Raw genomic sequence first — 15,005 nt, 5'->3', positions numbered from 1 at the left:
AGAGAGAGTTGAAAAAACTAAGAATGTAAGTTTAAAGGACATTCAGGCCTGAGGGAAAAACAAAAAGAAGCACACGAAAGCCTGAAAATGTTTGATGTCGTTGGTTCGTTGGTTGATCCTATCACTGATTTTGCTGAATATCTTGTCTGGAGCTTGTAGATGGGTCAAAATTGTTACCTCTGAAGGTCATTTGCTTCTCCACTCACAACTCTCCTACTTGATCTCTCAGGATCTTCTAGCTCTAATTTTTTATATTTCTGTCTCCCCATCTTCCCAGTATCCTCAATGTAAAACTGAATAGACAACGGACATTTAAACATATACAATTTCTAGCTCCTCTCTTCTCCAAAACACCAAGGTCATCAAATTCAGAAAAACAAAACGAGCAGAAGCTACAAGGAACTGCCATGATGTTCATTCATGCTGAGCCAAGCTTCCCTGAGGCAAGGGACTACTGGAACTTTGTAACATTCCCTGACAGAAGTGCCTCTCTTTATTATTGCTGAGTGAGAGCTGTTATTTTGTTTGGAAAACATATGGTTCAACTAATTTTCCCTTGAAATGCATTTAGGCAAATTAAGAAAAAGGAATCGGCAAATCTCTGCAATCCATTTCACCAAATACCTTAAAAAAAAAATGTGCATGAGTTTTCCAAAACCCTAAACAAGCAAGGTTTTCCCTTCCTGCTATTAATAGAGAAATATCTTATTACAGTTCTATAAACAGAGCCAAATTGAAAAAATTGCATTTAAGTGATGTTAAGGTTTCCAAAGAAAACCACAAAACAAACTCAGAGTTAAGGCGATAATGCATCCCTGTTGTACCTTGGCACAGGAGCAAGCATTTTGCAGTGACCATCTGGGATGTGTAACATTGTAATAAGGGCGAGGGCACCAACTCACAGAGAAACCAAGAGCCAACACTTTTTTTCCCTGCCAACTGTGATATATTATAGTCCGAAGGTTTTTTTCCCCCCCCAGGAAACCAGGATTTCAACTTTTACAAGGCATTTGAAGACACCAAAAGTTTTTTCACTGCTATACCCCAAATCTCCAAAATAATGCCAAGCAAGTAGTAGATGCTCAATAAATATTTACTGATTAAATAAATATTGAAAGTGCCAATCTTTTTCTATGGTAATAAAAATTTCACGATGCTTTAAGGTTTTTTTACCTTCCTTTTAAGACACTGAAAAAATGTACAATTATTTACCCACAAACAACATTTCAGATGTGTTGGGAGAAGGCAATTTATCAAGTACTATTAAACTTATACACCTGAAAATCACATTTAAAATGCACTACTTCTACTAAGAATCTGAAAACGTAAATTCAAAGAGTCCATCAAAATGTCTTGCCCTCACACCAAAAGCATAAGCAATAAAAGAAATAAATAAATTGGATCTCTTCAAAATTATAAACTTGTCATGCAAAAGACATCATCAATGAATTAAAAGACAGCCCATTAAATGGGACAAATGATTTGCAATTCATTTATCTGATAAGACTTGTATCTAGAATATATAAAGAACTCTTAAACCACAATAATTAAAAGACAACTCACTTAAAAATGGGTGAAGGATCTGAATAGATATTTCTCTAAAGGAGACATACAAATGGCCAATAAAACACAGGAAAAGATGCTCTGCATCATCAGGAAAATAATATCGTCAGTGAGATGCAAATCAAAATCACAATGAGGTAGCACTCACACCCATGAGGACAGCTATAATCAAAAAGACTGACAATGACAACTGTTAGTAAGGATATGGAGAAATCAGAACCCTCACACATTGCTTGCTGGTAAGAAGGTAGAATGGTGCAACCACTTTGGAAAACAGTCTGGAATTTCAACAACATTTTATGACAGGACCCAGCAATTTCATTCCTATATACCCAAGAGAAATGAAAACATTTGTCCACACAAAAACTTGTACACCAATTATTTTAGCAGCATTATTCAAAACAGCCAAAAATTCAACACAACCCAAATGTCCATCATCTAATGAATGGATAAATAAAATGTGTTATATACCTACAATGGAATATTATTCAGCAATAAAAAAAAAACTAAATACTGATACATGCGACAATGTGAATTAAAAACATTATGGGGGAAGATGGTAGATTAGGTAAATGCTATGCCTGCTGCATCCCAGGATCACACCAAAACTACAAATAAACTGTAGAATAATCAACTTCAGGAGTCATCTGAAGATTATCTGAATAGAATCCTTATAACTAAGGATATAACGAGGAGGCCACATCGAGACTGGTAGGAGGGGTGGAGATGCAGGACAGGCTGACCCCAAACCCACAGATAGTAGTTGAACACTAGGAAGGACACCTCAATGGCAGAGGTCACCCAGAGAAGGGAGGGGTCCCAGTCCCAGTCCCATGCTGGGCTCCACAGCCCAGGGATTCAGTGCCAGGGAGGGGTGTTCCCACAACATCTAGCAGTGAAAATCAGCAAGGACTCTGTCTCCCCATCCCAGCAAGAGGGAGGGCAACAAGAAACCCAAGTGTCCTCTTAGAGAACCCAAACACAAACTCGCTCACTTGCAAACACTCACCTGGGCTCTGGTGGAGGAGCAGCAACTCAAAAGGTGCCAGAGACATAGGGAAAGACTAAGTTATGTAGCTTCAGGGCAAGGGGGGGGGGTCAGCTGCCATTATCCCTGTGTGGAACCTGACTCATGTGTAGCCAACTGGAGAGACCCATCTTTTCTATGTTGAACGCTCCCACGAAGGGCCAAATCTGAGATCGCATTGGTCCGGTAAAATCTGCGCATGCTTACCACCTTAGTGACGCCCTGGGTTCCTGCCCACACAGCTGGTAGTGCATCGCCCAGAACACTCTTGACTACTGAGCACCAGCGCCACCCACAAGCTGCAAAAACCCTTTACAGCAGCAGTGGAAAGCCTGCAGCAGTCCGGGAAAATGTTGGTGTTGGTCGATGGCCCAAAACCTGCACTGCAGTCTCTCCTGTGAGGCTGAGAGGGACTTATCAGTCTAAAGTAAGTGGTGGCTGCCTGCATTGTTCTCAGGGAGTTTTTGTGAAGTGGTCATAGGCCAGGCACTGGCACAAGAATTGAATCTGCATTAACTGTGTAAAAACCACCAGCCATGTCTCATGACTTCCTGGAACCCCACACTACCCAGCTAGTGCTGCATCATCACCAAGGACACTCTCAACACAGGGTCAACCAGCCCAATTCGCACACCTAAGGAGGCTCTTTCCACAGTTGAGCCCCTTATGGGCAGCCAACAGGTGACAATAGGCCTAGAGGGACCCTGGGCATTTTGCTAAGCTGCCTGAGGCCCAATACTGGTGGCAACCAGCCTCAGTTCACAGCAAGGCCACCCCACATGCCTCCAGGTCCAACACAGGCAGCAGCCAACCACATATAGCTTTGTCGCTCCTACCGGATAGCTGTGGGCCAGTCACAGGCAAGGCTGAAATTGGTCTTCATAGGAGGCCCTCCCAAGAGACACTATAAACAATATACCCAGAGGCCAGCTTCAGACCGCGTCAGACCGGAGCACTACTTGGTGAGCCCCCAAAGTGGAACACCCAAAATGGGTGGTCTCAACAGGCACAAGAGCCCGAGGGGCTGAATCCTACTCTGAGGGGTCAACCCACACATAGCACCTCATACACTGTGGTCATAGCCAGTCCTCACAGTCAGCCTGGAGACAACCCCACCACTGATGTGCCAAAAGCAATCAAGCCTCAACTACAACAGAAGAACACACACAACACACTCAAGGGACACTCCTGGCGCACACACACAGGATCAGGGAGACTGCGCCATTCGACCACACAGGACACATACTACAAAAGGCCAGCCAGCAAAGACTGAGAGACATAGGTGATTCACCTAATACATAGAAGCAAACACAGAGAGGCAGCCAGAATGAGGAAACAAAGAAACATGTCTCAAATAAAAGAACAGGAGAAACCTCCAGAAAACAAACTAAATGAAATGGAGGCAACCAACCCACCAAAGACAGAGTTTAAAACACTGGTTATAAGAATGTTTAAGGAACTTAGTGAGAACTTCAACAAAGAGATAGTAAACATAAAGAAGGACATAGAAACCATAAAAAGAAGCAGTCAGAAATAAAGAAGACATAACTGAAATGAAGAATACACTGGAAGGAATCAATAGCAGACTGGATGAAGTAGAGGATCAAATCAGCAATTTAGAAGACAACGTAGCAGAAAACACCCAACTGGAACAACAAAAGAAAAGATAGTTTAAGGGACTTGCGGGACAACATCAAGCGTAACAAAATTTTCCTCATAGGAATACCAGAAGAAGAAGAGAAGGAGCAAGGGATAGAGAACCTATATGAAGAACTAATGACTGAAAATTTTCCTAACCTGGTGAAGGAAATGGACATACAAGCCCAGAAAGAAGAGAGAGTTCCAAACAAGATGAACCCAAACAGGCCCACACCAAGACACATCATAAATACAACGGTAAAAGTTAAAGACAAAGAGAGAATCCTGAAAGCAGCAAGAGAAAGGCAACTAGTAACTTACAAGGGAGCTTCCATAAGACTATGAGTGGATTACTCAACAGAAGTTTTGCAGTCCATAACAGAGTGGCAGGAAATATTCAAAGAAATGAAAAATCAAGGGCCTTCAACCAAGACTATTCTACCCAGCAAGGCTATCATTTAAAATTGAAGGAGATATAAAGAGTTTTCCAGACAAGAAAAAGCTAAAGGAATTCATTACCACCAAGCCAGTAAGTATTATAAGTAATGTTAAAAGGACTTCTTTAAACAAAATAAAAGAGAAAATAAACAAAGATAAAAAATATGAATAATAATATGGCAATAACTATCTTCCTATCAATAATCACTTTAAATGTAAATGAATTAAATGCTACAGTCAAAAGACATAAGGTTGCTAAATGGATAAGAAAACAAGACCCATGCATATTGCTGTCTACAAGAGACCACCTTCTTATGCCACATAGAAGAACAAACTCAAATTGTATTAAAGACTTAAATGTAAGACCCAAAAAGTACTAGAAGAAAATATAGGAAGTAAGATATTACTCTTAGTAATGTCTAGACATTACTCAGACATTATTCTTAGTATTTTTACTGATTTATCTCCTCAGGCAAGGGAATCAAAAGAAAAAAGTAAACAAATGGGACTATATCAAATTAAAAAGTTTTTCCACAGCAAAGGAAACCATCAACAAAGCGAAAAGAGAGCCTACTGGAAGGGAGAATGTATTTGCCGATGATATATCTGATTAGGGGTTAATATCTAAAATTTATAAAAAATTCATACAACTCAACACCAAAAACACAGACGATTGGATAAATAGACCGTTTTACATTTATACAATGGAGTATTACTCTGCCATAAAAAAGAAATCTTACCATTTGCAACAACACTGATGGACCTAGAGAAAATTATGCTAAGTGAAATGGGTCAGACTGAGAAAGACAAACACCATATCTCACTTATATGTGGAATCTAAAGAACAGAATTAACTAACAAACAGAACAGAAATAGACTTAGATATGGAAAACATGGTGGTTGCTAGATGGGAGTGGGGATGGGAGAGAATAGTGAAGGGATTAAGAAGTACAAATTGGTAGTCACAGTAGTCACGAGGATGTGAAATACATACATATATGTGTGTGTGTATATATATATATATATATATATATATATATATATATATATATATATGGTCATGGTATGTGAAGTACAGCTTAGGGAATATAGTCACTGGTATTGGAATGGCTACATATGGTGTCAGATGGGTAGTAGATTTGTTGGAGTTATAACTTTGTGAGGGTGTAAATGTCTCATCATTATGTTGTTTTGTATACCTGAAATTAATTTTAAAAAAGAAAAAAAACATTATGGGAAGTGAAAGAAGCCAGGCACAAAGGACCACATATTATATGATTCCATTTACATGATATGTCCAGAGCAGACAAATCTATAGACAGAAAGTAGATTAGTGATTGCCTAAGACTTTGGGGTAAAGAAGGGCTGGAGAAAAAAAGTGTGAGGTGACTGTTAATGGAGTTTTTTGCAGGGAGATGAAAATGTTCAAGAATTGATTATGGAATAGTTGCACAACTCTGAATATACTGAAAACCACTGAATTGTTCACTATAAATACCATTAGGTGAATTGTATGGTTTGTGCATTACATCTCAATAAAGCTATTATTTAGAAAAATTTCTTTACCTTATTATTACATTATTCTACTAATCTGATTAATAGAACGTATAGCATGGACATAGGATGTGTTGATCCAGTTTTATATAAACCCAATGAATTGCACAGTAATTAACTTTCATATTATTGTTTCTGAGTCTTACCATGAATAAAACCCTTCAAAATGACAAAATCAAGTGTTTTCTCAGTGAGGATTTAAACATATTTTCAATGGACTTGGAATGACCTCTGGAGAATTTACCAGATGCCATACTTATTCCAAAGTAAAATAATTTTCTGCCATGCAATTAAGAGCACCATAGAAATTTTATTAACATCTTTTTTTTTCTTCAAAATAGGTTATTAAATTCAGCTTCCTTGAAATACTAAAGTATGTCCTACATATTATAACTAAGGAAAGCACAGTTCCGTTTAAAAGATAAATTCTAAGTAATCCAATAAATTTAAAATAATACTAGAGGTATTACGTTATTTGTAAAGACACATTTTTTTTCCAAAATATATATTTTTATAAAATTATTTTCCTACTATTAAGCTGAATACTATTTACATACTAAGGTCAGGTGAAGTTGAAACAGAAAGGAATAGTAAAGATTCTCATCCAAGCCACTCTTTTCATATATTAAAAGAAAACAAAAAAACAAAACAAAAAAAAAACCCGAGACCTACCTAAAGTGGTTAAGGTTTTGTCCAAAATCATGATTGGAAAATCCATAGTTTGAAACCAAGTTCTCTAATTCCCAAGAAAATTATCTCACCATACCAAAATTCCAAAAAGAAAATTAATTATTTGAAAATCTAACAGCATGTAGATGGACACTAAGTTTATGTCTATTGGATGTTTTTATACCTGAATATATATTATTTGTTCATTTCCACCACTGATAATGTTTTTGAACTTTGATCTCCTAGAGGGCTATAATCACGTACGTTTACTTAACTGCTCACATATCCAACCTTAGTCTCAAATTATCTGAGAACCTCTTATAAAGAATGATGATCAACAAGATTAAAGCACAATGTAGTAATAATTTAATACAATTATTTAATTTCCAATGACAGGCTTAAGAAAACCTTCAGGTAGATAAGTCAATAAATTCCCCCATTGAGGAAACCCATCATAGTTACACTTCAAAATAAAGGATTCTTTCAAACCTGTCTCATTAGAGAGAGCATTGGCATAGCATCTACCAACTCTACCATGACTCCTGAAAAAGCTCATGAAATGATTATTTTTAATGACTTTATGCCAGGCTTAGTTAGAGTCCTTTTCTTGCACCTTCTTCACCCTCTCCATTCAAATCTTCCCAGAATTGCTCTATTCCCAAAATTACTCTTTTCTCCTAATAAAAACTCCAGCTGTCGCCATCTATTTATCTATTTCATACTAAGGTGTGAGTTGCTGACAGGTTTAAACCTGGTGAGTGATGTCTGGGGAATTCACATTTTAAAAGTAAGGTTCCTTTTGCGCTCAAAATTTCACTAATTAATGTAAAGAGTATGATCCTTTGCTATATCAGCAACACTGCCCCAAGCTCCCCTGGGGGCCACCAAAGTCTCCTGACCCCCTACATTCCAGAAATAGGGGTCAGCAACTGGGTGCCCTGCTTGTGAAAAGCTGTTGACCTCTGGGTGGGAGCTTGTATGGAAGCAAGTGTTAATTTTCAAAATGTGACTGGTTGTGATAGCAGCAACCTCATCTCATCGCAATGTCCCTTGGAATGTTTTCTCATCAAGGGGTCTAGAAGTGATCTGTCATCACTGGTGTGGTACAAGCAGCTCATTCTTGTATCCTTGCCCTTCTCCCCTGGACCTGAAACAAAACATACCCCTCTGCCCTCCTCTTCTCACAGTTGAATTTTCATGTGTTGAACATTTGTCAGGGCTTCACCTTCAATGACATGGTCAAGGCATCAAGAAATTATATTTAACACATGAAAAATGAATACCAGGCCCATTTCTCCATGTCTTATAATCAAAAGCTATAAAATTTGTGTTTGGGGTATGCATATGTGTGCTTATTCTTGGAACAACATTTATAAACACTTTAAATGATTACCCTCCAACGTCATAAAAGGTTTAGTAACACACTTTAATATATAATATCTTAAGCACTTTTTTAATAAAATACAGATATATAATTATAATTATCAATGCATGTATGTCATTTAATATAATGATAAAAGCCTAGTCTTTGTAGTGACATGGTGATTAATATTTACAGTATAACCTAAAGGAAACAGCATTTGCACAATATTGCTAAGTAAAAAAAAAAGATTAATAAAAATTCTACTCGCATTGTGGTGTTATCTCAAATCACCAATAGCAAAAAGGAAAATGCTCTCCTTATTAATACATATGGGTATAGATGATTACTTCCATGTTTTCTGAAGATGGGAAACTCTCTTGTTCTCCTTGAATTATACCAAGCACTAAGGCTGGGATGTACTCTGAGGACTTTTCCCAAATCACTGTCAAGCTATTAATACCATACACGAATATCTTATATAGGTCTATCTATTGGAAATATATCATGTCCCTTCATGCTAATCTTAAATTTAAAACTCAAAACTAATTTGATGAGCTGTCACAGAATGCATGAGGAAACTTACCAATATCTATAAACAGAATCACATCCCGTGCAAATACTGTTCAAATAGTAATCCCCAGAAATATCTTAACAGCTGTGATGTTTTAAAGTAAAGAAGTAAATCAAGAACTACACCCTTTCCCCACCTAAACTAGGGATGAGTTGGAGCAACTCTGTGTCGCACTGAAAGGCAATCACACACTGCTTTAGTTTGGCAAATATATGCAATGTACTGAGTCAGTGGGCAGACAGGTTGTAGTTTTTCAGCACACACATTGGTAAAGCTCCTCATCATGCATTCTTAGCCTTTCCTAGTCATCTCATAACGTGCCAGCAATGCTACTTGTTTTACAATCTTAAAGCATGTATTCATGATTTTAGGGAGTTTTTTAAAAAAATTAATGCTGTTTTCATTTTTCCAGTTTTGAGGTTAAAAATGCTGTTGAGGTTAAAAGTTTTATTGCTCCTTTATCATAATTAGTATCTTCCTCCTGAGTCCTCCAAAAGGGCCTGCTTTTATAATAATAGGCTTTGGCCTTTGCACTACCACCTCCAAAAGACAGATTGCTGGAGATAACCCCCTGAAATTCCTCACAGCGTTATTTAACACCGTAAAGGCCTAGAATCTATCTGTTTTGGGAAAAACTCAGAGGGACAAGGTTAAGGAGGGAAGAGGTTTCAATTTGTAGGGGTTATGAGACATAAATAAGCATCATAAATGCCCTTTTCCTTACTTATAGACCTTGGGTCCAGAATCCCACAACGAGATGGAAAAAATATCCTGAATGAAAAACCATACTATAAAAACCTAAGGGATAGCTGACAATATTATTCCTCTTAATTCAAAAAGATAAACATTTCTCATTGGAATCAAAGAATTTGAGGTGGGTTTATTTTCTTTTTGCCATTCGATTCATATCATATATTCCTTCCCTAGTGAAAATTGGAATTTAAAAATGTTTATAGAATATTCTCTAATGGTCTACTTTACAAACTAAATAAAATGAAAAAAAAATTCAAAATACTGGAAATTTATTTTCTGCAGATGAAAAAAACCTCTTATATGCCCAATGGAAAGTGAAAAATTTTTTTTAAAAATCACAAGCCTCTCCTCCACCTCTCTTAAGAAAGTAATTATTATGGAGTTTTACAGAACCAAGGTCATCTAATATCTGTGATAATAAGAGCAAGCAGGAAAACAAAAGCTAATCCTTTATGATTATAAATACCTCACAACTAATACTAAGACTTCAACTGGCTTTTGCATTTTAGGTTCTCGACTGTGCCCAAGAATAACAGAAATCACAAGACTCTGTGCTGGTTACTGCTGGTTATCAACACTCAAGTATGAAACCGTATAGAGCATTTTTCTGATAATTGGTTGTAAGTCTTAGTCTGGTTAGTATTACTGCCCAGTTTTAAGTTTGCTGTTTGGTGTTTAAAAGAGTCTGAGAACTTTGGTTAAACATATTACATTTATGGCAATACTCTGTGCAACTGGATGAACTAGGGGCAAAAAAAAAAACAGGGAGGATGTGGCTTTGTAGGCTTCGAAACTCCACAGGCTATATACAGTATACATATACACCATAGATAATTACAATCTCACCATGAGAAAGGCGAAAAACTCAGTGAGCCTTCATTTTCTGTTATTTGTACATTTTACAAATTACTGAGAGTTTCTTTTCATATTGCTTTCAAAAGAAAAATGAAGAAAGAAAATACATTAGCTCGATTTGAATGTCGTTTAACTTAAAGGCTTCATCAGACCATATGTGCAGACACTTGAGATGATGACAGAGTTAAGCTTCCTAGGGTCCTAGAGTCAAAGAAACTCTGCTGACCCCCACTGCTAAGCAGGTGCACTCCTTCCACAGGGGGCAACATCTGCCGATCGGTCATGGTCCCACTCGGTGAGGACCCCAAGAAACTTCCTTGGGAAGAAACAATTTTCTCAGGACTGGCAGCCAGTTTGGGGGATGTGGAGAAGTTATATCCATACAAGGCACAGGGGCTGTGTAACCTGAACGTGTTATAGGAACCCTGATGGGTCTGGTTAGCAGCAAAAGCGTTGCTGGAGGGTGAAGGCATGATGTACTGGAGCTGGGGAGACATCCCCGAAATCTGCATGGATAGGCTGGTCTGTGGGCAGCTGAAGGTGTCCCCATCAGCGCTGCCCATGGACATGTTCACCGAGGCACTGCTGCTCACGCCCACGTAGGAGGGAGTCCTCGGTGGGGCGAAGGTCTCGCTGGTCTGGTTGGTGAGCCTGTTGTAGGTCTCGGCCAAAGATGTGCTGTATCGATTGAGGGTGAGGCCGGACCGGGCACAGGCGGAGTAGTCAGCCGGGGCCAGACTACACAGCTGGCTGGTGTTGGGCCCCAGATGAAAGGCAGGAGAGGAGCAAGGGGAACCAGACAGAAGATGAGGGTGGGTGGCTGGAACGCCATTCCCAGAACCTTGGAGTAAGGTGGAGGAACTTGTATTTCCTACAAAAGAAGGCGAAATGTAAAGAGCAACGACTCCACAGCCATCATTCCCTTTCAATTTTGTAAACAGGAGCTAGACACTGCTTGTTACAAGGGGTGCTACAAAGATGAAAAGGAGATGGTTTCAGCTCTCAAACAATTATAATTCAATTGAATTCAGATGAATATTCCAAACACAGATCATCTCAATATTTTCAAGGCAAATTATGTCCCCAGGGAATGATGTATTTTTTTAATTGCAGAAATATTAGGATACAACTACACAAAATTTTCACATTTTTCTCTCTCAGTTAGCTTTGTCAAAGTTTTCTGACTTATGATAATAAATATTTTACATACTGACTTTCCCTGCACTTTCCCTGACTTTATAAAATATAAATTTCATCTCAATCTGTATCTTGTTCCATAAGTATAACCATCACCTCTCTTCTACCCACCTTTCACCTTAGCTTTCAGCAGAGCTTGCTCTGAATCAATATATTTTTTTGCAAGATAACAGAAGGAACTCAAAGGTAAGAGCTGAGCTGGTCAAAGGTACATCCCACCTCACATGTGTCTGCAGCTGCCCACTGAAAGCATCTGTGTGTCAATGACTACTATGCAGGGCTTGGCTATTGCAATAGGCAATATTCTAGAACTTCAGAAATTTCATTTCCAACCAGAAACCAGGTTGGTGAATCACATGCTAACACAAGAGCAGATGACCAGCAAAAAGTCCTGTGAAACAGAAAGGATGGTTAACCCTGCGTCCAATCAATAACTGCGATGGTGCCTAACTCCCCTCTCTGGAGTTGCTGGCAGATTAATGTCTGCAAACTTGACAGAACTGAGGAGGAGAGGAGAATTCCAATGGGCTGGACAGGTTGTAAAACCTTCATTGCTCTAGCGACAGTGTTTTATACAGCTTCTCAAAATAATCTAAAAGCCTAATCCAACCAATGATAATTATTTAAAACCCAGCATGCTAAATTCTCACTGGGAAGCTGGGCAGGATCAGGCGTAAATAGCCTGAGGGCGGGAGTGGGCTGAGCGTCCTAGCTATAGCTACACCAAGCAGAGAAGGAAGCGTCATCCCTTTCCAGGAAGCTCTGTCTGTGGAAACACCAGCCCTGGGCTTGGGGAAAATGCTCACAGGTGGGTAAACCCAGGGAAGTTTGCCCAAGTGTGCCTGACCTTCTCATCATAAATCCAACAGGAGAACCCTGACTAGAGGCAATTTTGCTACAGGAAGAGAAGAAAGAAGCTGACAAGAAAGAGGGAACTAGAACGGGCATTGGCAATCTCTCTGAGGTGTACCTGACGCCAGAGCCCACTAGTCTACCTCTAATTTTAATAAGAGATTTCCGGGTGAGGTAATGGTCGGGAAATACATAAACAGCCTAAAACATTGCAGAATGAACCTAAGACCATGACAGCCATTTTTCCCAGTCCAGCTCCATACCACACAGAAAAGAGACGGATCCTGTTACAGGAGGATGTCGGTGATGAGGTTGCCATTGTAGATGTAAAGAATGACTTGCACATTTTTCAGTGACTGAGCTTCCAGGCAGGAACTGGCTGTGTATATGACCCGAAGACTCTGTGATTTACCTTGCTTGGGAATTCCAGGAATATCTTCAAAGGTGAGAGTCCGTAGTGAAGGTCTCCAGAATGCATACGACTCCACAAGGGCTTCCAAGCCCATTCTAAACGGAAGTATCAGGATGGGGGGGTGGACAAAAGAAGCTTCGTTAGGAGCATTGGAGCTTTCCTCAGTAATAAGCAGCTCAGAAAACACTGGTGGTGTTGACAGTGCCCCCCACATTGGCTGGTTAGCAGTTTGGCACTGGCAGAAAGAAATGCTTCAGAGATGGGCTACCATTCCGTCACCAGGAGCACAAGAGGATGGAAACCACCCAAGAAGTCCTCTTAACATTCTCAGAAAATTAAGCGGAACTTGGAGGATAAAAAGCTGTCCCCTCGGGCTAAGAAGCTGAGATGAAGAGCTGGCCATCTTAGCTGATGTGAGTCCAAGGCTCTGCTATGATCTGGAACCCATCCTCTCTCCCTGTTCCATTATTTCTCCCTCTGGTGAGGAAGCTTCTGCCACAAAAGCATGCCACCTCTTTTCTGCCCATCATTTGGTGCCTTGGCAACGAGCTTAGAAGAGCACTCATCCAAAGAAAACTGATTTATCTCTTGGGGACATGATCTCCAGGGTGGCCAAGGTGGGATCCCTCCAGCAACAGGGGGTCTCAGAGGCAGCACCGGCCTCTCAGTCCAGTGTGCAGGTGGACAGCAGGAACATGAGGATAGTAAGCTATATGGAGCTAGCATTAGCATCAAACATTATTTTAAAGTCCCTGCATACACTTAATGGATTGATGTTTAAAGAGACAGGATAAATTGCTTATGGACTATTTACACGATACACGCATATTTTAAACAAGGTCAACTATTCTAAATACATATATAAACATATGTATCCTCTACCATAAGTGATTCAAAGTCATCCACTCCTTACATCAGATAACTAAGTCCTGTCTGTTCTGGAAATGAGGCCCTTCACTCAACTAATCCATTCTCAAGACCTCACCATACTTCCTGCTACCACTTCAGCCATAAACAACCTGAAACACATAGCTCCATTGTAGGAAATGGCTGCTTCCTGAGTGTCAATCAATATTCAGATATCTCTTGTGATTGTCAGATACTGTTTTATTTAACACAGATAATCTGTATTTAGTACAGGTATCAAAGATAGGGTCTATCCTCAATAGCTTAGACTCAAAGTGCTACCTCCTCTGGATTCCCCGCATCCCTAAATCATGAACTATGAACTAAGAATAGAGGAAACACCCCTCCCCTGATTGAGTCACACCAACTACACAACATGCTGAAAGCTCTCTAAACACCAGTGGTAAGTGATGTGTGTGGATAAAACCATCTCACATGACCTGTTGTTTCGTCCTAAGGTTTTACACACTGAATTTCCTTCCTTCAAGTGTTCAGAGTACAGACTCCATTTTTTGTGGGCTTCTGTCATGAATCCATAAGGAGCATGACCACCCTGTCTCCATGATAAGAAGAGACAGCTGTGTGTGGATGGATGATGTGATGCATGCAAAGCATCCTCCTGAGTCCATACATGGATCTGACCCATTTCTGAAGTCACCGGTTGAGAGGGGTGCTGCTCTGGAAGCAATTCAAAGAGCCATCACCAGCCCCACACAGGTGCTAGTAGGGGGCTGCCAAAGGGGAGGGCAGGACACAGAGTGGAACTGCATATGCCTTACCTGGGCCTCACTGAGACTGAAGCGCAGAATCTGGCTGCAGATATAACCAGTGTGCCACAGAGAGAAGACTGTTTAGTGGTAAGGAAACTGGATTGAGGGTCAGGAGAACTGAACTGTGACTGCAACTCACTAAAGCTCACTATGTGATGTTTTAACCTCCCTGGACTTCAGTTTTCCACAAAGTGAGGATTAGAATACAAAAGCCAAAAGCTCTGAATCCTCTCCTAGCTCTAAAGTTGTTTGCAATTAATTTTTCCCAAACCAGACATCATATCTGTGGCTGACCACAAGCCAAATCCAAGATCACTCTACTCAGTAATATTTTATGTATGTTTAAGAATTAATTTGTGTGTGTGAGGGGGGAGGAGTTTGGTAGCCCAGTCAGTCCCCAAACTCCACATAGCCTGCAGGTTGCATTTAATATTCGA

The 15,005-nt window shown here is 39.7% G+C and overlaps 1 protein-coding gene across 1 annotated transcript in view; it reads right to left on the bottom strand.

The window, feature by feature from the left end:
- Positions 1–7,240: 7,240 nt before the first annotated feature.
- TBX18 (T-box transcription factor 18) overlaps positions 7,241–15,005 on the bottom strand; it is a 30,927-nt gene continuing 23,162 nt past the window's right edge. The window contains exons 7-8 of the mRNA XM_081039025.1: positions 12,893–12,987; positions 7,241–11,302 (exon numbers count right to left, since the gene is read on the bottom strand). Coding sequence (XP_080895151.1) covers positions 10,578–11,302; positions 12,893–12,987 — 820 coding nt within the window. The 3' untranslated portion in view covers positions 7,241–10,577. The remainder of the gene's footprint in view (positions 11,303–12,892; positions 12,988–15,005) is intronic.

Source organism: Rhinolophus hipposideros, assembly GCF_964194185.1.
Source record: "Rhinolophus hipposideros genome assembly, chromosome: 3".
Lineage (NCBI taxonomy): Eukaryota > Metazoa > Chordata > Mammalia > Chiroptera > Rhinolophidae > Rhinolophus > Rhinolophus hipposideros.
Note: the sequence above shows the minus strand (reverse complement) of the source record. Positions and strands in the feature narration are given on the sequence as shown.